This window comes from Pongo abelii, chromosome X (assembly GCF_028885655.2).
Source record: "Pongo abelii isolate AG06213 chromosome X, NHGRI_mPonAbe1-v2.0_pri, whole genome shotgun sequence".
In the NCBI taxonomy this organism is placed as follows: Eukaryota; Metazoa; Chordata; class Mammalia; order Primates; family Hominidae; genus Pongo; species Pongo abelii.
The window spans coordinates 102,733,542-102,756,612 of NC_072008.2; the positions used below are offsets into that span (position 1 = coordinate 102,733,542).

Sequence of the window (23,071 nt, forward strand, 5' to 3'; positions counted from 1 at the left end):
TTTGTATGTTATATGTAAAAGAACAGTTGGCATTTACTTGTTAAATATACAAATATGTATGCGTGAAGTTACATAAATATACAAATCTGTATGCATGAAGTTACATAAATTTTCAGTGTGTTTGTTGACACTACTATTATTAGCTTTATTTACCCTGGCTTTGTATATAGTGTACTTTTTTGTTTGTTTGTTTTCCTGAGATGGAGCTTCTCTCTTGTTGTCCGGGCTGGAATGCAGTGGCACAATCTTGGCATACTGCAACCTCTGCCTCCCGGGTTCAAGTGATTCTCCTGCCTCAGCCTCCTGAGTAGCTGGGATTACAGGCGCCCGCCACCACGCCCAGCTAATTTTTGTATTTTTTAGTAGAGACAGGATTTCACCATATTGGCCAGGCTGGTCTCGAACTCCTGACATCAGGTGATCTGCCCGCCTCAGCCTCCCAAAATGTTGAGATTACAGGCGTGAGCCACCACACCCAGCCTATATGTAGTGTACTTAATAGGAAGGGACATCCTTTTAATTCTCCTCGTATTTCTTATAATATGATGCAACACATAATGTGATGCTGATTCAAAGATATGATGTTCCCTATATAGAACTATGCTTGCACTAAGAAAATGAGAGTTTACTGAGTGATATACATGTATTCATCTAAGCTATATTTTTATGGATAAAGAAAATTATAAATGTTAGGTACCTTTTGGGGATACTTCCATAATTAGTGGTTTACATATGACCATGCACTATGAGTAGATATTTATGTGTTGTGTACCATTATATACTCATGCTAGGCTAATTCATAGTAGGTGCTCAAGAAATATTTGGTAGATTAATGAATGTGATTCTGGCTATAGAAATCAGTCTTTCTCACTGAAATTTTAAGATAAAGTAGTTATACAAATTTTACTATGATTCATGGTTAGTTATCACTATGTAAATCATCCAATGTTACCTATTTAAAATATCTTAATACTTGCTACAAATTGTAATATCTTGTCACATGTTCTGTGTATCCACTGGGATATCAGAAATTAATAGGAGATTCCTGAACATTGCCTATATTAAATTGGGGAAAGAATATAACCATGTTTACTTTATTTATGCTGATGAGCATTTCTCAGTTGTAAAGGAATACATTTATAGTACAATTGCTTGTAAAAATCCATGTATTAAAGGAAATATAAGAATACTCAGTGGGCATTTTATCTTAGATAATGAGTATCTTGATATTAACATATCTTTAATAATAATATAAATGTCTTCATTATTAGGATTATCTTCCTACAGACAGTATTTTATAATGTTTCATTATTATTCTATTAGCAGTGCCAATTTAAACACTCAAATTAATTCAATATATTGGATTCAAACCCATTTGCAATATGTTTTTTCATTTGTACAGGGAAGGTCACGTTTGACTGTAGGCCTCATTATGAACCTGAGGACCATAGGGCAATTGATGATAAAATCAATTCATGAAGTTTTTGTATCGAAACTTAAAAAAACTTTTTAGTTTCATCCAAGTAACTTCAAATAATTATAGAATTGCTATTTATTTAATGTTTTGTAACCATTAGAAACATACAGAATAAAAGTATCCTAGGATAAGTGACATTTTGAGGTCACTATGAAAGCAGGCAGTTTTTAACATATGATGTGTTGAACACTATAGGGATATTTGATGTCTCATTGCTGTTCTTTGAATTCTCTATTTATCTAAGCCTGTGGTCATGATCCCTAAGGAATGCTTTTAAAACAAGAAGGCCAAAGGCAATAATAGCCACTGGTCTGTAATTATTTATCATGGCAAAAATATGATTAGTTTTGAAAGCCTGTCTAGTTAGAGAACTGTTTTAAACTTGTTTTTCTCTAGTGATTCTCAGAAAAGCAGTGCCCACTCATGGAATTCTTATCACTTTTCGAACCCAGGATTTAAGCCAAGTTGTATAACACAAGGAAAATATGTTGAGATTCAAGAAAGAAAACTATGAACTATAGATATTTAGGGCATCTAATCTTAATTTTAAACAATTTGTTCACTTGAAAAGGGGAGAGGCTAGACCATATTTTAATTAAAAAATGCAAAAATATAAAGTCATTAAATGAGCATTATCTATTCCTGGGTTAGTCAGGATCCTGTTAGTTTGCAGAACCATCTTTATAGGTCCTTCATGGCACAACATGTTTTTTCTTATAGGTACTTGGCTAATTAGTCTCCCATAGTGAATTTTAAGGCATATTGAGAGATTAGGAAAATTTTCTTGACTATTTCCTTGACTGGGTTCAAATTAGTGAATGATTCTAGAAGTAATTTCAATATGATTCAGATATTTCACATTTTATAGACAAAGGGAATGACTGTTGGACTGTCATTTTCTTGTATACGGTTGTCTTAAGCTGGAACTGGCTTGACAATTAGAATAAATTAAAATGTTGATTATTGCATACGAAAGACTCTATGCTCTTAGAAAGATCCTTTGAAGAATATTTGAGATATGTTTTAATATATTTTAAAACATATTTAGAAATATATACAGATAAATATCAACATAAAATATATTCTTTTAATATATTTTAAGAGAAATACATTAAAAGTCACTTTTCTTCCAGTAGTAGCAATGACTATTGTGTTGAATCCACATGGCAAACTGCTTGCCATGTCTCATAAGATCATAATTTTTAAGTATAATTATCCATTCTCCTTAGACTGCACATAACTTTAGATTGGCCAGTCTGGTAAAATTTAGCACTGTTAGGAGTTTAGTTATCCAGGTAATTTATTTTATTAATATCTGGTATTTCTGTAGTATGCTCATTTAATTTTTCTATATTTTGTACCATTAAAACAAAGGAAGTCTTAACGGACTTCCAATATTTTGATGAATTCTATAGAATGTTGCTTCCACGATGGTAACATCTATGAACATATTGCCTAAGTAAAAGTGTACTGTGGTTTTATGTTGCTTTTTCTCTAAAAAAGAAAATCAACAATGCATTTGTGGTCTTTTTAGCAAAGATTAGATGAATTAAAATAATATCATTATTGCCTCAAAATGAAGTTATCTTTTTAACATTGATAAAGCAGCAGCATGATTATGGTCATATATGAACCAGTGATGTAATTTAGCAGCATGAATTTGGGGGCAAGGACCTAATACATACTCTACTTGACTGAAAAAGTACTGGCTTTACTTTTCTCTTATTTTCTGATGGCCCCATTACTTACAACCCTGTTTTGACATTGGAAAAGGTAAACTGCCAACACTTGAATACAATGGTAGCTATAAAATTTCTATACCAGAGGGGTTTGGGGATTTAACTTAATGCTTTATTTTCATAGCAGACAGCCACATTGTTTTTTTGGGCTGGCCTACTTGGGGAGTTGGCTGATGGAGGTTATGGAAGGCTAAAGCCACTCCTTGGCACTGCTACTCCTTACCCTTTCAGTCCTTTAAACTGTTTTTAATTCTACTGTTACCTTCTAAAGAAAGCAAAGTAAATCTTCTGTTCTAAGGAAGCAAATAGTATTTTTCAAATAGCGAGGGATACAAAGCTAAATTACTCAAAAGATCACATTGCTGAGTCTGTTTAATTACATGTATGCAAATGGTGCTACTGTTGTACAAATTGCAAATGGTTCATAACTATTCTTCAAAACAGTCTCAGCAGGAATTTTTATATGGCAACCTGTTTAGCAGTTAAACTTACCTTAGGTGCTTTAAAGCAATTTCACTGAATTGTTTAAATTTTAGCATATTTTGAGAGAAATGCATGTCTTCCTTTTCCCTCAATTAGTTCAGATTAGTGAGGTTGTACTACATATTTAATTCCAGTACTGCTGTAGGTACCTGGTAAAGGAGTAATTAATGTTGCATATTAGGTAAGAAGGAGCAATTGATTTTTGGTTCTATTTGGCTTATCTTTTCTGCTTAAGTGCTGATATTTAATTTGTGGTGAAAACTCTAAACAACTCTGTATTTTTATGTTTATCCTCTTCCTTGAACTAATGAAATAAACACATTTATTAATTTCAGAATGTGCTTTATTAATGTAGTTAATATGCCTTACTAATGTTATTCCATGTACTTGGATTAGTACCCTTATTGTTTATGAATCAACATTTTTTCTTTCAGTTCAAAAGAATGCAGAAGCATTAGAAGAAAAGAAGACTGTGCCTACAAAGAAGAAAGTGAAAGAACTGAGAATTTTGGATCCCAAAACGGCTCAGAATCTGTGTATGTAATATTTTCTTCGTAGGATTGGTGTAGGTAATGGTGAGAGGGGTGGGAGCTGTTTAATGTATTTAATGAAAGTTGTAACCTTTTTAAACAGGCATATTTAGCATCTTCTAGAAACAAAATTCTGTGTAAACATGATTTGGTTGCCTTTTTCTCACTTAGCCAGTATGGAGAAAATTCTAATTCAGCCTCTGTCAGGCCAGATGAAACTTGGGAATGGTAAAGATTTGGAAAGTAATGATAATAAAAGACTGTTAGAGGACATAGTGAAACATAAGGCAGAATTGACAAAAAGTGATTTTTTTTTTCCTTCTGTCTAGAGCTGGGATTGATAGTTTTAGAGTATTCACTAGTTACATTAGACAAATCCTTCTACTGCTATTCCTTTATGTCTGAAGTAATCGTGATGTGGGCTACTTAAATCGTTAACCTTAACTGCATTTAAAAACTGGTTAGTGAACCTTGAAGCCTTTAACAAACCAGTCAGCCATTAAGTATACTTTTTCTAAAGCAGATGGACAGTTAAACCCATCTTCATTTATGTAAGCCTTTAAGTTTTAACATACTCTTCCCTCTGTCTTGAAATCAGAATTTTTGTTCTGTCACTACAGTAGACTGTGTTTAGATTTTGCTGATACTAAAACACTATGCATCAGAAATTTCCACACATCAAGCATTTCTAATTGCACAAAGTAATACCATGGGAGTTTATTTTGTTAAGGAATGTGGTATAGGGAATCATTACAATAAACAAAACATCATTCTCATGTCAGTAGAAAGTTGCTGTCAGAGAAGCAGTTTACCAGTAGCTGTTGTGAATGCGTACATTGCTTATTTGATAGTACATTTTCAAAGTTGACGTTCAGTACTTTTCTTTAAAACACAGTAGGATCTCAATTGCTGGTTGATTTCTGTCAACATTATTCTTTTAGATTGTGGAGATCTCATTTGGTCTTATGTATAAGGTAATCATTTGCCTATAGAGTGAGGATTTTGTTTTCTTTTGGTATGGCTGAAGGCATATAGACCTTTTCATGAAAAAAAAAAAAAAAATTCTTGGAAGTTCTGGGTGCCGGGTGCAGTGGCTCACACCTACAATCCCAGCACTTTGGGAGGCCGAGGCAGGTGGATCACCTGAGGTCAGGAATTCAAGACCAGCCTGGACAACATGGTGAAACCCCGCCTCTACTAAAAATACAAAATTAGCCGGGCGTGGTGGCGCATGCCTGTAATCCCAGCTACTTGGGAGGCTGAGGCACGAGAATCGCTTGAACCTGGGAGACAAAGTTTGCAGTGAGCCGAGATCGCACCATTGCACTACAGGCTGGGCAACAAGAATGAAACTCTGTCTCAAAAAAAGAAAAAAAAGAAAAAAGAAATGTTCAAGTTCTGGTGATAAGAACACATCTGTGTTCTTTAAAAAATATGTTTAATGGAACATGTTGCAAGTACCTTCTGAATAATTGTTAGCTATTCTAGGTTTAATTTGCTGAATTATTCTAATATGATATGACAGATTTCCATTTAAGAAAAAGTTGGCAGGGGAAATTGTGAGTCAATATATAAAGTAAGTAATAATGTACCACAGGAATATAAGCAGGAATGCAGAGCACACTGATGATGTAGGCACTTTAATTTTTTTCTTATGTGGGAGAATTGCAGAGTAGATGGATATGATTTTTTATTTGGTTATTTTATTGTCTTTCCTGAGAAATACTGTGTTAGATGCATCTGACAATCTCCACACTAAATTCTTCATTGAATAAAAAGGTCAACTTGAAATAAAATCTCTTAAGTTTTCATGGGTCATTTTGTGTTATCATCCTAATCTAAAAGGCATAAGCATGTAGTCATGAGTGCTATTAGTAGGAATTTTATTTTGTGTGTAAATATGCACTAGCTATAAACATTAGAGCCCGAGAAAATAGGCCATTTTGTCTAGATGGATAGAGTGAGTAGTCCATCAAATGGAACAACTTTTGTTTGTTCATAATTCTGTATATTAGTATTAGTGACAAATTTCGTATTTTGAGTCTATGAAATGAAAATCAGACATTTATTATGACTTTAACATGTTGATGCTGTTCTGCTTTTAATAAAATCAAATTTTATTTTAGCCATCTTTCTGGGATCATATCGCATGCCATATGAAGAGATAAGAAACATTATTCTGGAGGTTAATGAAGACATGCTGAGTGAGGCTTTAATTCAGGTAACTTGGATATTTTCCTTTTGAAATTCATTTTCACAGATTTTTTGGGACTATTTTCTTCTCAGTGGAGTTGTAAGAAAATTCTCTTCTATAATTAGATTTTTAAAAAGACATTGAGTAGTTTAATAAAATCAGGAATATCTAGCTGTGTTGATAGTAAGAGGACTCAGTACAGAAAATCTAGGTTCTAATTCTGTCTGCCACTTATAAGCTATATATCTGTTTCAGTATAAGCATATGCATATATAGACATATCATTGTCCATTATTCACTGTACATACAATTACATGTACTTCGTCACCAAAATGGCTGCCTTAAGCATATATTGTTCTTACCATTTTATGGGTGAAAAAGCTGAGGGGTCAAGAGGTTAAATAGCTTGCCAAAAATTAGTGGGTATTTAACATACCCATTGTTAAGTTGAGTATCTAACTTTTACCCAACTCTGTTTGGGTACATAACCTGTATTGCTGATTATGTCCAGCACTTTCTGTATTTTTTATTTCATTGAATCCTACAGTAATCCTATGAGATAAGCACTATTATTCTCATTTTACAAATAAGGAAACTGAGGTTTAGAGACATTGCCCAATTTCACAAAGCTTGTAAGTGGTGTAAGTGGCAAAGTACCAGAACTAGGATTCAAAACAATGTCTATCTTGACTCTAAAGCCGTTATATTATTCTGCCTTCCATGAACAAACTGTTTAATCTTTCTAAACCTCTATTTTCTCATTTGAAATTACAGGGTCATTGTGAGGTTTTAACCAAATAAAGTGCTTTGTATAATAAAGGACTATACAGCTCTAACACATTATTTGAATTCTTGGTATGTCTGGCCCTGTCTGGTTTAATTTTTGAAAGGATTAACTGTAAAGATTTTTGTGGAAGGGTGTAGTCATTATAGTTTTTTCTGTTTTTCTTTATTTTGTTGTTTTTTGTTTTTGAGCCATGAATTGGTTTTGAGTTTTAGAAAACATCAAATAGGGCCGGGCGTGGTGACTCATGCCTGTAAGCCCAGCACTGTGGGAGGCTGAGGTGGGCAGATCACGAGGTCAGGAGATCGAGGCCATCCTGGCCAACATGGTGAAACCCCGTCTCTACTCAAAATACAGAAAAATTAGCTGAGTGTGGTGGTGCACATCTGTAATCCCAGCTACTCAGGAGGCTGAGGCAGGAGAATCACTTGAACCTGGGAGGTGGAGAATGCACTGAGCCGAGACCGTGCCACTGCACTCCAGCCTGGCGACAGAGCGAGACTCTGTCTCAAAAAAATGAAACAAAACAAAAACATCAAATAGTTAAATAGCTTATGCTATAACAGTAACAGTTTTGCCATATTCCCTGCAAACTCTCTAAATCTCAGAGAACCTGCATATATAATTTGAGCAAGTGATGTCTCTGTGGAAGCTCCTCTATTTTCGATTGTAGGCTTACATTAAAGTTTACCTCATATATATGTCTTAAATCTAGGCATGATTTTTAAAAAGAGGACTAAGGTGTTAATAAGATGACCTATGTCATCTCTTCCTTGTTTTTAGACCTCCATTCCCTTTTCTAAGCCTTTATCCCTTTATCTTTTTCATGTATCGGTACATTTTACCCATGTCCTACTTTGCCCACCAATTTTATGCCTTCTGTTTGCTGAGGACTTTTTTAAAGCCAACTTGCTTTCCTTCTCAGTACCAGACACTCTAAAGTTTCTTCTCAATCCTTACCCTGTTTGATCAAAACCCATTTTCTTAGTTTTGCTTGTGGGAAGAAAACAGTTTAACATGTAGTATAATATACATAATTGGAATTGTGCTACTTGGGTACGGGTGTAGGGCCTAAGTGGTGAGTAACTCACCTGAGTTATTAAGGTTAGTATTGCTTTTATCTAGACAAATCAAATGTCTGAGTATCTTCTGGTAAGGAGGATGGATGCTCCTGGGTAGAAATAATTACATGATTTTCTAGTCCCCAAGAGAGATGGCTTCCCTCTGTCAGGAGAAAAGACTGTAATCACTAGCACCTTTTTCTACCCCCAATTCCAGAACATTTGTTTCAGTGATGGAAAAGTAACATCAATTTGCCATTCATTTGAGCTGTTTACCATTTATGTCTAATTACCATGTAGCACATCGATAATGCATGGCATTAAATGTGTATCATCAGATTAACTTTGTTTTAAGTTCTATTTGATTACAGTGCTAAACTCCATCCATGCATAATTATAGTTTTTTGCTCATGTAGCATGGTTGTCTCCTCATAGCAACAAAAACAACAAACAACAATTAAGGATACATCACTTCCCAGAACTTGAATTAACAGTAGTAGTATTTTCTCTTCCAGTATGGGTCAATAGGCTCTTGCTGGGCAGACGACTAATAGAATTTGGTTAGTTGGCAGGAGAATTGTCTTACTTAAAAAATAAAATAAAATAAAATAAAAAATAAAAAGCAGAAAAACTTTTATTTAATCAGCAAGATCCAGCTCCAAGTTGAAGGTTATTAATAAATATCAGTTTTCATTTTACTTCAAAATAACTAAATTTAAGCTAGAAAATGAGTTCTCTATGTGGGAAAAATTGAAATGGCCTAAAATACTTGCAGTAGCACGTAGAAACATTTAAAAGTACACCATATCCTGAGGTTGTTGAGGAGTTTTTAATATATGTAATTATGAGTTACTGTCAAATAATGTGTACTAAATTTTGGTGACTTTTAGAATCATTATTCTAGCCTTCAAAATTTGTTTCAGTATAATTGAATTTGATCTATTGAGAGAAAAATCTAAGACCAATCAGTCAGTGCTTTTTAGTATATCAGTGGTAAAACAGATGTATAGACACACGTATAGAGCATTGACAGAGTAATGAAACGAGCGGTTTGAAAAAAGTGATGCATGTGTGAAGGGAAAAATAAAAGTATGTTCTATTTGAGATCCTTAGTGCATGCAAATGATTCTAGGTAGGGAGTTTATACTTATATTCTTAAGGAATATGTGAAAAAAAGATGATCAACATAAAAGATAGTATATTATTACTGCAGAATAATTTGTGAAGATATGATAAAGCATAGGTTGGTAACCTGGAGTTCATAGCCCTCTTTGGGGACCCATGGAGATAATTCAGGGGGTCCTGAACTTGTATGTGAAGAATATTACATGTTTATTTTCATTATCTTCTAATTAATATTTAGCATATTATTTAAGAGTGTAGGCAACAGACCAAAGTAGTATTAACAGTACCTCTAAGTTTTTCACTAATAGAAATAATAAATATTTTCATATCACATTATAGTTGTGGCAGAGATCTTAAAATACTGTTACAGTCATTAATGCTTCAAAATTACAGTACTTATTAGAGCTGTGACTAGAAATTATTTTTAATGCTTTAATCCAGCACTTCTATCATTATATCACTATTTTGGTAAATATGTTGATAACTATTTAAATGTAATTGGTATTTTATATAATCCTATTTATTTTATTTTATCCTGATATAGAGGTGCACAGAAGGTGAACTGTAGGTTAGGGTGGGCTGTGGTTAAGGTAGTCTTCCTGGAAGAAGTGTTCTAGACTTTGAAACACTAGTAGGATTCAGTTAGAGAGGGCTAGGATAAGAGAATGGTGGCCAAAGGCTTGAGGTATATAAAGGATAATGTCTTTATTTTTCTGGTATAGATAAGCCGTCATATAGGGTAGCAATGAGAAAGAGCACATAAAAGATTAGTAGCTTGGTGGTGGTCATATTTTAGAGGCACACAGATAGCAAGTTGGTGACTCACAGGCGTTCACGCTCTCTACCTCTCACTTTCTCTCCCTCACTCCTGTTTTATTTGGCCTTTCTAGTGCCTAATCAGTGGAATTTTAATGTCACACACTCTCCAGTTTGCCACAGGTGCCACCACTCCCTATTGCATTTTACTTACTCTGACTCATTCCTAACCCCTATATACACCAGAAGTTTTGATCCCTGGTAGACAACATGAATGCGGAGCTATTGAGTTTGGTCGTGGTCAAATTGTGTGCTTAGGAAAGGTACTCTTAGCTGCAGTATATCAGATAGCTTGATGTAAAGAGACTTGACATAGGGAGATCATTGCAGTTTCAAGCATAAGGGACATCATTGCAGTTTCAAGCATAAGGTGTAATAAAGCCCTGAATATTTCAGAAGTAGGAGAAAAGGGAATTTGGGTAAATAAGGAATTTAAAAAAAATGATTAATTGAAAAATCCTGGTGGTAGAGATAATGGTTGTAGCCCTGACACAAAGAGGCAAATCGGGTAGGGGAGAAAATACTTTCAGGGCAAGGGAGAAAAATTTTACAAAAAACATTACATTGGAAAATGTATTGGAGGTCAGAATGAGGCTGAGACTGAAAATAAGGATTTTTGGAGTCATTTACAAAGAAGTGATTGTTAGACTATCAGGACCAATGGAGTTCTTAAGTTTCCTCATGAAAAAAGTAACAAATGGAAAGTTAAGGACTGCATATCTGGGGACTATACATGTCAAGGGGATGGGAGCTATTAGAGAAATCAGAGCAAAAGGAGTCAGCATATCAGAGAGATGGCCAGGATGCTATAGTGTATAATCAAAGCCAACACAAGAGGCTTTTAAGGAGTGATGAATAAGAGAATGAGATTGGGAGAAGAGATATTTCCTTCGATATGTCAGATTATAATGACTTATTTAGTTTAAATAGTTATTTTTCTATAGTTTTTTCTTGAAACAATCTACACTATATACCAGACACCTGTATTCCTTAAGCAACTGTTCTGCTTATTCATGGTATTTTGGTCTCTGTCTCCCTTATAAGGGACATCTGCATTCCTACTGGGCGTGCAACTGTCTGGTGTCCTATCTATTATTCTTCTTCCACTTGTATTGTTTTTTTGTTTGTTTGTTTTGTTTTTGACATTTCCTTCCTTCCTTTCTTCCTTCTCTCCCTCCTTCCTTCCTCTCTTCCTGCTACTTTCTCTTACATTCTTTCATTCCCTTCCTCCCTCATTCCCTTCTTCCCTCCCTCCCTTCCTCCTCTCCTCCCTCCCTTCTTTTCTTCCTTCCATCCTAAGTAAATTCTTTCTTTGATGAAAGACCTTAATTTTCCTTAATAATACCTAAGGTGAAATACAGCTCCTGGATGCCTCCATACCTGGAAACTACAGAAATACCTCCATAGATGTTTCTCTACAATGCATACATGGGAATATGCCAGCTTGCTTCTATCCCCCACAATCCCCCTCCCCCGCCCCACCAATAATTTCTACGTATATTGGCTGTTTTACTTTTCTGAAGCCCATTTGAGTAACCAGCACTGTACTCAATGTGTGGTATTTATAGGTTGCCACATGATTATGTTTTCCCAAATGTGATTTTTATCTCAAAACAGATTATATGATCTATATAACTTATTATTGGATACCGACAGAATAATCAGAATGACACGAAGATCATCCAGTCCATTCCCCTGATTCCAGGCAATGCTACACCTAAGTCATCAAACATAGATGGATATCTATTGATTCTGCAGGGAAAAAAGATTCTTCAACTTCCCTCAATTAACCAGTTGTAGAGTATAATTATTCTTATAGTCAGGAAGTTCATGCATGTGTAATAGTAGAGCTCGTTTTTGTCTCCTCAATCCATCTTTGTAATCATTGATCTATTTACGTGGCTATCGACCATCTGTATTTTATGCAGGCTTATGAGTCTGCATGTGTGCATGCACTTTACGAGGGTTGATGACTTTAGAAGACTACAAGTATATCAATTAAGGCTATAATGGCATTAGTATTGTAGAATTCGAAAACATTTTTCTCTTAAATAACAACTTGTATTCACCATGTTCATTTTCATAATTCTTTAGGGAAAATGAAACAGTAGCAATGACAGTAACAATCATAAAACATTTCTTTCTTATTTCTCATCATAGTGGAATAATTATGGCATGCTTTTGCAGTCTGAAAATTCTTTCATCTATGAGCTGCTCTTCTTTTGCATCTTTTGCTCTTAAATAGTTAGGTGATTAAAAAATTATTTTTGTTTTTTTCTTTTATTAAAGTTTCCTTTGACCCTTGGTTGCTACTTTCAGTCTATTAATTATACATATTCCAAGCAAATGTTATTGCTGCTTATTTTTATTCTCTTTATGTCTGTTATTGATTAATGCCAGTATTTTCATTTGTCACCATCACCAGCTGTGTTGTTGTTCACAGAGAAAGAAAAGGTAGCTTTAAATAATTAATTTTTTCTTGTACTAATTGGATTGTGCAAAATGTTTTTAAAATATAAAAAATTGAGCCTATGGCCGGGCATGGTGGCTCACGCCTGTAATCCCAGCACTTAGGGAGGCCGAAGCGGGTGGATCACATGAGGTCAAGGAGTTTGAGACCAGCCTGGCCAACATGGTGAAACCCCGTCTCTACTAATAATACAAAAATTAGCTAGGCATGGTGGTGCACGCCTGTAATCCCAGCTACTCAGGAGGCTGAGGCAGGAGAATCGCTTGAACCCGGGAGGCAGAGGGTTGCAGTGAGCCAAGATCGTGCCATTACACTCCAGCCTGGGCAACAAGAGGGAAACTCCATCTCCAAAAAAAGAAAAAAAAAAAAAATGGCCAGGCGCGGTGGCTCATGCCTGTAATCCCAGCACTTTGGGAGGCTGAGGTGAGCGGATCACGAAGTCAGGAGATCGAGACCATCCTGGCTAACACAGTGAAACCCTGTCTCTACTGAAAACTTCATGACAGGTTTTGGACATTTAATTAGTATAGGTCCAAACAAAATGATACCATACACTTACAAATTCTATATCCCAGGAATGGAAAGTACTCATGTTAAGCTCTGATTCTGACAGAATGCATTCCCGTTACATTGCAAATACCACTAGCCAAGCGTTGCTTAAAGTACGGGTCATAATTATTTTCCACCTGTGGATACAGGCAATCATTATCAGTGTGAATAGGCTTTTTTTTTCCTTTACCACATAGTATTTACATTTATAGTTTAATAGTGCTGAGCAATTCACTTTACACCATTTTTAAAAACTTATTTATTTTTGTTTTTTTTAAATATATCATTTAGATAAATCAAATAATATCATGGTAACGACTTCTCTGAAGTGAAGAGAGCTGGGTCTGAATCCCAGCTCTGCCACTCACCAGCCGTATGAATGGGAGAAAGTTACCTAACCTCTCTGAGTCCGTTTTCTTTTATCTTTTAAATAGCTAGTAAGTTTATTGAACGGATCAAATTAAATAACACATGAAAAAGTCCCCTAGCACATTGCTGGTTACATGACAGGCACACAAAAAATGTCTTTTCCAGTGAGTAGGAACAGTACAGTTACAATTGGTATTTTGAAATATTTTCCTTCAAAACTTACAATTGAATAGTCAGCCCTCAGTTTTCTATGTTAATGGAAAGAATTATCAGCAGGGTGATAATTCTCCTGGGGCTTCTTCCTTTCTCTGTACTGTCTGAATCCCAGAAATAGAGATATCAAATAGGGACAAAGGAAGTGTCCAGGAGTAGTGTACTACTTTTGAGGGGACTATTCAGAAACCTCACTTTAACCCCTTTGATCTTTATTTTTCATGCTTTATGTTGTATTTTAGTTCATTTGCATGCTGACAAGAGAAACGTAGTCTTCAGAGTAGACAAATGTAATTGAATGACAATAAACTAGTAAGGGGCCTCTAGATAAAGAAATCAAAGGAATGTTAAAGCAAGAGCTGCTTTGGGGGAACTGTAGTAGGTGAGAATGAGGACTCCAGAATGCCATCAAAACCTTTTAATATTTATACATATTCTATAGATTTTTAAATATTCCACTTAAATAAATGAAACAAAAGTTTATCCATCAATTGTTTCCAACAGCTTTAATGTGTTGTTGGATTTATATTACTGTAAATTATTCATGTCTTTGGTGTTGTAAAATTTACCTTTCAGTGTTGGTATTATTATTAAAAACTGAGATGAGGCTATCATAATTTGAGGTCCTTAAGGCAAGTGATCTGAAAATGTTTTAGGAACCTGGTGTTTTTGTATTTGCATATTTTTTGTTTAGATTTTGTTTTATTTTAGTATACTGAGTGACATTAGAATCATATATTCTATATTTAGAATCATTTAGAATATATGAGAATATTTGAAATCATAGCTATATAAAATTATCAATATCTAATATGAATGAAATTGTGTTTGTTTAGTTTGAGTATTGCTAGAAAACATTTTGTAGAAAACGAAGTACCTAAAAAGTAAAAACATGACCTTTTCTGAAGGTTTGGCAGTAGAATAATTTTTGTTTGTTTGTTTGTTTGTTTTTTTGAGATGGAGCCTCATTTAGTTGCCCACGCTGGAGTGCAGCAGCACAATCTTAGCTCACTGCAACCTCTGCCTTCTGGGCTCAAGCGATTCTCCTTCCTCAGCCTCCTGAGTAGCTGGGGCTACAGACCACCGTCCGGCTAATTTTTGTATTTTTAGTAGAGATGGGGTTTCGCCATGTTAGCCAGGCTGGTCTCGAACTCCTGACCTCAGGTGATCCACATGCCTCGGCCTCCCAAAGTGCTGGGATTACAGGCGTGAGCCACCGCGCCCGGCCAAGAATTTGTCATATTAAATAATTAATCAGGAATGGTGTGACCCATTCAGAATAACTAGTTAGGATTTAATATCAACTTTGAGTATTTGTTCTAATAAAGAATTGCAAAATATAATAAATACTTGGGGACTAACAAAGCTAGATGGCAGTGCTAAAATGTGGCTTCAAGAGTGTTTTCAGTTGATCAGAAGTGGGAGAAAGGGATTAGTATATGACAGCAGGCAAAGGGGAGAGTTGTTAGATGGGAGTAACCTATAGAGGTATCACTTTACAGGAAAGACCATAAGCAGGATTCCCTCCTAGGAATGTCTAGAAAGCATATGGGTGAAAGCCAATATGATAGGGAGAATTCTACCTGATGGAATGCTTAAAATATCTTTTTTTTTTCTTCTCTTCAAATTGTGGAACCTTTCATCTATGAAGTACTTACTAAGGTGTGACCATTCCCTTCAGCCTTATACACATTGTGTTCAAATTCATAGTATGTACACGTTGGAACACTATTCACCCTTTAAAAAGAAGGAAATCTTTGAACCTGCAGGACATTGTGCTAAGTGACATAAGGCAGACATGGAAAGACATATGCTGTGTGATCTCATTTATACAGTATATAGAACCTAAAAAAGTCAAACTCATAGAAGCACAGAGTAGAGTGGTGGTTACCAGGGACTAGAGGTGGGAGTGGGGATTGGGAGATATTGATCAAAGAATATGAAATTTCAGATAGGAGGAATAGTTCAGGAAATTTGTTTTAGAACATGGTGATGATAGTTAATAACAGTGTATTGCAGCTTTGAAAATTGCTAAGGTCTATTTTAAATGTTCTCATCACAAAAAATTAAGTTTGTGAAATAATGGATATGTTAATTAGCTTGATTTAGTCATTCCACAGTGTATACATATATCAAAACATCATTTTGTACACCATAAATATATATCTTTTTTTGTTTGTCAATTAAAAATTATTTGCTTTTGTATCTCTATCATAGAATCAGAGGCCACTAAAATTAAAACTAAAGTAAGCTTTATAAATTATTCATTTCCCTTATTTCACGGGAGGAGAAACCAAGGCTCAGAGAGGTTTACATCACATAGTCAATCTGGGATCACAACTTGGTTCATAAGATGCTCAATTTATTGATTTTTTTAAAGCCCGTTGTTTGACCTGTTTTTCCTTGCTGTGGTATGCAGGTAGGCGAGCGGGTTGGGGAGTTTACTGCTGGACAGCAATAAAAAGTAGTAACAGAAAGTTTACTAATTAAAAACACTTAGTGCAGTCTCTGTCATTGGAAGTCAGAGTAGAAATTAAATTATCCCTTGAAACATCTTCTTCCAGTATTAGATGACATTATAAATGTCTTCGTTGACATTCATTATTGTTTGTGTTGTGAAATATATAATTAGGTGCCAAAAAATAAAGACTTAATTTTACTTAATAGAGTATAAGGGGCATTGGATTCCATTTCTGCATTAATAAGCAGCATTTTAGTAAAATGAAAGGGTAGTTCAATTACTAATAAGACCATCATTTATTTTATCCCATATGAAGGATTCAGAGTGACAGAACCATTTAATGAAGTCTTTCAGCTTTGTGAGAAAAATAAGAGTGCATATTTTGGCCTTCATTTCATAATTTTTCTTCAGTGTATATAGCTGAATAGTGTTGAAAAATTAGTTGCTTCTTGGGAAAAGCAAAGAAGGTGTCTGCTTTTCTTCCTTGAGTGCTATGACTAATTGCTACATCGTCTCTTTGGAGTTTCTACTCTTCGGTGGTTTATACTTAAAATGCCACTCAGTGTAGTGGAAAAAAAATTCTTTTGGGTTTCAGTCCTGTATTCTCTATATGACCTTGGGCAAGTCACTTTTCTTCTTTTAGCCATATATTTTTTGCCTTTAGAAGGGGGGAAATGTATACTTATAAAAATTGGTTATTATACAAATTAAATATGAGCATATGTTAAAAACCCTTACAAACTATAAAATACTACACAAATTGAACACACGTAGAGATGAGTATCTTAGACATTTATTTAGCTGTAACCTGTCACTCTTTCTGGCCATTTATCTAAAGAGAATTAACACTTAAACATTCAACTATTACTTGAAAGAGTATCCCAAAAAGAACTCATAGTCTTCATCCTTCCCCTAAATGAAGGCCTATATTTCTTATCTCCTGGAGTTTTTTTCATCCCCTCTCTCTTCTTTGATCCCAGCTCATCATGCATTCTTACTGATTGAAGATTTTTTACTCTCACCTCCCATGCCCATAGGACTAGACTACTATCGTTTTCTGGTTGGTCTTTGTCTCTAGACTTCCTCCAGTCTAGCACATCACATTACTTGACTCAACTAGGCGTTCTTTTTCCTCCATCAATTCATTTTCGTTCTTAAGAAGTGATTGCAATGATTGCCACCTGTTTTCTTCTGTTTTTAAATGCTGCAATGGATCTCTAGAAATTGGAGAGTTTCTCAGAGTCTTGATTTTGAATAATCTGTGCATTACTTACATTTGCTCTTCTCCATGCCTTTGCACCTGTACCTTCCATCCTTTAGGTGTCTTTTTTATCTTTTAAAATATGACTTAAAACCTACTTTCTCTTGGAAATACTCCCTATTCTGTAAACTAGACTGAACATTCTCTCCATTCTTCATCTGCTCATTTCTACTGTGTTATTCATAGTCTTTTGAAGTGGTTTTTGAAAAAGATCTTTGCATATGATGCAGACATTCTGAGCTGTATCATAAGCATTCTTTGTATTGGTCATTCTTTTTACTTGTTTTTGAATCAGATGCATGATACAGAGTTTTCTTTATATGATAATGTTATATCATGTGATTTGGTGATATTTTCAATTAGATATTTTGAGCCTGTTAGGCTAGTCCCCTCTACAGGGCTATATTGAATGGGTGAGCACTCTATGTTAAACTGACTTTCAGATTTACAGATTTCCCTTTCTTGAATATTTAGTGCTGTTTTATCTCTCAAAGATTTCTGAGAATTATAAGAACCACCCAATGTCCTTTATTGAATAAAAGGTCTTCATGAAAGTAAACATAAAAATTCCATACAATATCAAATAAATATTTACATAAGGTTTTGATTAATGCTTCGTGTTTCTACCAGTTCTAAATATTTCTGTCATAGATGACTTTGAAATTTCTTGTGCATTGAGAGATGAAACCTATCCTCATCTACACAGTTTCCCGGGTTTCAGCTGCCTATTTTGGGGGCTTTGGTTCACCCAAGAGAATACTGATGGTCTTCATTAGCCTAAGTGCATGCAGTCAGTGTGTTCGGTACACTAGATCCAAACAGAACAGCCACTTGGTTCTGTTTATGTAGGTTCCATGTTGTATATAATTTTAAAAATAAAAGCGTGACTACTTCCAGATGAAGAGATTTTCTGTCAGTGATGAGTAGCATCGTAAATAGGGAAGCTTTGTTTTTGGCTGCCCTAAATCCATGAGGAAGATTTGAAGTATTACAAAGATAACAGATGCTAAAACAGTATGCTTCTCATGTGAAGTTGCGCTTCCCCTTTGGACCGGAGGTGTCACAGGTCTAGAGAAGAGTTGAGCTTCCCTAAAGGAGAGCTTGGGAATGTTAGGCATCCTCCTTAGATCCTGAAAGCATGGTCTTATCTGATCTTAGGGCCAAGTCTCCTCAGAAGAGCCAACAGGTTAAATGTCATCAAGAGGGTGGACTTTCAGAGGATGAGTAACTAGTTGGTGGCACAGTAAGCAGTCATATAGAAGTGACTGCTTAGAGTGGGACTACATCTGAATAAAGCCAGGATAAACTCTGCTCAACCAACATAAAGCCAGTCATTGGAAAACAAATGTATTGGGTCACCATATATTGTCATATATGTTAATTAATCATTTTATTTTTATGGAATGTGGCATATGTTCTGGATCATCTTTCCATATGATCTATCTCGTTGCATTTCATTTGATGGTAGAGTGGTGGTAGAGTTTGCCTGATGAATGTTTATAAATAAACATGAACACATATTGCTAGTTGGGAAAATAATCAATTATTATTATTATTTTTTTTTTTGGAGACGGAGTCTTGCTCTGTTGCCCAGGCTGGAGTGCAGTGGTGCCATCTCGGCTCAGTGCAAGCTCTGCCTCCTGGGTTCACGCCATTCTCCTGCCTCAGCCTCCTGAGTAGCTGGGACTACAGGTGCCCGCCACCATGCCCGGCTAATTTTTTTGTATTTTTAGTAGAGATGGGGTTTCACCGTGTTCGGCAGGATGGTCTCGAACTCCTGACCTTGTGATCCTCCCGCTTCGGCCTCCCAAAGTGCTGGGATTACAGGCGTGAGCCACCGTGCCCAGCCCGAAAATAATCAATTCTTAAGCATTGGAGTGAAGACTGTTATTTGCTTTATATCTGTTAGAAACTGTGTCCCAGGCCAAATACACTTATATAGGTTATATGTATAGATAATTTGAATACTGCTTCAAGGGGAAAATATTTCAAACAAAACTAGATTTGTAATTTGTTGTGGGATTTCTTTGATTTCTACTTGACTAGCTCCCCTCAGTTCATGGTACAAATGAATGACTAAGAGTAAGAATTGTTCGTGATCCTCTGATTGTCTCTGATCCCTTTTTTTTTTTTTTTTTTTTTTTTTGAGAAAGAGCTCCGGGGCAGTGGGCTGGAGAAGGGGGCTCCCCTAGGAAACCCCCAGGCCACCGCTGCCCGCCATGCCCGGGCCTAATGCCCACGTGCCCCGGGGCTCACCGCCTCTCCAGTTCCCTGTCCCCCTGATCTCATTCTTTCTAAACTCAGTTGATGATTCTCTTTGTGAAAATGTATGGGATGTTTGGAAAGGGTCCCCAAAAAGCCAAAGCAAACCGCAAACCCAAGAGTGTGTCTGTACATTACAAAAGTGAAGGGTCAGTATCTAGATGATGGTGACCAGCTGAAAAATGTCCCTGAATGGCTCATCAAAAGAAATCCATATTGAATTGGATCAGATTAAAGGAAGGCTAAGTCCCAAATTGTAAAATTTTAAGGCAACAATGTAAACTCTCCCAGAGCAATCAAAGACTATCTGAGAACAGAAGGTTAAATTAAGATTAAGAAAAGGGTCATTTGAGATATGGCTCTAATATTTAGGCTGTATGTGTACAGTTCAAAGCATAGTATTAATAAAATGTAACCGTGGGTACGCATGTTACCATTACTGTGAAGCCATTGTTTACCCTTCTCCCCAGAAGAAACCACTATTCTGAATCTGAGGCTTATCAACCCCATGTCTTTCTTTTGCCATACATGGATGTGCCCCTAAAATATATGTTATTTAGTTTTTTCCTTTGTTTTTGTTTTGAGACAGGATATTCGCTCTGTTGCCCGGGCTGGAGTGCAGTGGCACAATCTTGGCTCACTGCAGCCTTGACCTCCCAGGCTCAAGCGATTCTCCTATCTCAGCAACCCCACAACTCCCTGCTTTCCACCTCCTGTTCCCCACTTAGATTTACTCACATATTTAACTTTTTTGTATACCTTTCTTCTTATATGACAAAACTTCCTTCTAGGATCATTTTACTTCTCCCCGAAACAAGTCTGTTTATTTTATTTTAATTTATTATAATTATTTTTAGAGACAGGGTCTCACTCAGTTGCCTAGCCTGGAGTGCAGTGGTCCAATCCTAGGTCACCGCAGCGTCAGTCTTCTGAGATCTTCTCACCTTGGCTTCCCGAGCAGCTGGGAATACAAGCTTACTACCATGACCAGCAAATTTTTAAAAGTTATTTTAACAATGGGGGTATTTCTATGTTGCCCAGGCTTGTCTCAATCTCCTGGACTCAAGCAGTCCCCTACCTCAGACTCCCTAATAGCTGGAACTGAAACGAGTCTTTCTGAAAGACTTTTAGTGAGATTCTGGTCATAGCAAACACTGCTTTTGTTTCTCTAATTATTTTTTTTCACCCTTGTTCTGAAAATATATTTTCACTGGGTATATAATTCTAGCTTGTCAATTATTTTTTCTCAGCACTATGAAGAGATTATTTCACCGTATTCTGGGTTCAGTTGTTAACTGAGCTGTAGTCTAAATTGACATTCCCTGGGAGGTAATCTTTCTATTCTGCCTAGGAGTACTACCAAAGAATAATCACTTTAAATATAAATTATCAGCATATATTTTTACAACTAGGTAGTTTAAATTCTAACCCAAAACTTGCATGGTGGAGGGCAGGGGTGTTGCCTTGTGGTTAGAAGTTTCCAGCAGAGAAGGCCCTTATCTCCAATCCCAGAGTCAAGGCAAAACCAGACACAATTCTTTACTGTTTTCTTCTGTAGGTGGGCTTTGTTTTTTCTCCAAAATAACCCCTTTTCTGGAGGTATTACCTTTTGGGGTTCTGTAAAACTCTAGACCAGTAGAGTTTGGTAGATGTTCCTATGATAGTCTTGGACTTCAGTGTCTGGTTATGTGTCTGGATTAGTGCTTTCTTTTTATTTTTTTTTTCCCATTGGGGAGTTTGGGGGGTGAGTAATGAGAACTTTTTAAAAATGTCTTGCCAAGTTAGCTTTTCATCTGAAGATATTTTTAAAGAAGTCTATTCAGCATTTTAGGTGTTCTGTAAATTGACAGTCCCTCTGGGTGACTAATCAGCTATATTGCTGGAAGCAGAAGTCTATTCTAAAGTATCTCTATGACTCTTTTATTGGGAAGTTGAGAGAAACATTAGATATTGATAATCTGCCACTATGTTCAGGTTAGTGTATTTAAAGTTCTACAGGTGACAAGCGTTGTTTCTGCTTAAAGAAAAAAGTGTTAGCTTGACATAGATGCCAGATGTGTCAAAATGTCCAGGGTATTATGGATGCTCCATTTTGACTTTGTATTTCTTTAGTCTAATGGATAACTTATACTTTGTTTTCGATACAGGCACCTTTAGTACTTAAATGAAAACAGAGAACTAAATAATGATAGCCGATCATCATGTATGGCATTTTCTATTATAAATATTTTGAGCTAATTGAAGTGATTTCCTTGGTGCTGTAGTGATAGGGGTCTTGAATGTGAGGATAGAATTCAGCTTTGGAAGCATCCGCATGTACTATTTTATAATAATGAATCCTAGCATTGGTTTGTGGCAGTTTGTCATGGCCATGATAAGATGATATCTAATGAAAGCAGAATATAGCATTAATAGGGTATCATATATCTGTCAACCTATTTTGTCTGTTAAAAATCTATTCTAGGCTAGGCACAGTGGCTTACACCTATAATCCCAGTACCCTGGGCGGTGGAGGCAGGAGAATTGCTTGAGCCCAGGAGTTTGAGACCAGCCTGGGCAACATAGTGACACCCTGTCTCTGTAAAGAGTTTTTTAAAAATCAGCCAGGCCTGGTGGCATAAGCCTGTAGTCCCAACTGCTCGGGAGGCTGAGTTGAGAGGATCGTTTGAGCCCAGGAGGTTGAGACTGCTGTAGGTAGTGATTGTGCTACTGCACTCCAGCCTGGGCAACAGAGTGAGACTGTGAAAAAAAGAAAAAGAAAGAAAGAAAGGAAGGAAGGAAGGAAGGAAGGAAGAGAGAGAGAGTGGGAGGGAGGGAGGGAAGAAGAAAACCAGTAAACCAGTTAGGAAAGGGTAGGTATATGTAAAATAGGTGAAGGATGGGGATCAATCAGAGGAAAGCACACCAAACAGAAAGACAAGTTCTCAATCCTGCCCAAGGATTTAATTTGCAGCTTGGCTTTCAAGCTTTAAACTGTCTTCAGCCTGGAGTTGGGGAATTGGGGTTTCACCAGGTACCCATCCCTGTCTGCCTAAGCATTTGGCTGCCTCCTGTTGCTATCATTACATTTAGACATGGGCATACATACTTTGGATGCTGCTATTCAATACTCATAGTCATTAATTTATTCTATATGTCCTGCTGTTTAATGCTTAATAGAACTTTTTATGTTTAATATGGTTTATAATTTTTATTTTAGAGTACAAAATAGGACATAAACAAAATAAAAGGTAATTAGCATCAAAGGAGTACTTTTCATAATTGTCCTTTATACTGT

At 36.0% G+C, this 23,071-nt stretch overlaps 1 protein-coding gene across 7 annotated transcripts in view; it reads left to right on the forward strand.

The window, feature by feature from the left end:
- DIAPH2 (diaphanous related formin 2) overlaps positions 1-23,071 on the forward strand; it is a 905,937-nt gene that overhangs the window by 387,126 nt on the left and 495,740 nt on the right. For all 7 annotated transcript variants that reach the window (XM_054544831.2, XM_054544832.2, XM_054544829.2 and 4 more), the window contains 2 exons: positions 4,134-4,235; positions 6,356-6,450. In XM_054544831.2, the coding sequence (XP_054400806.1) occupies positions 4,134-4,235; positions 6,356-6,450 (197 nt within the window). The remainder of the gene's footprint in view (positions 1-4,133; positions 4,236-6,355; positions 6,451-23,071) is intronic.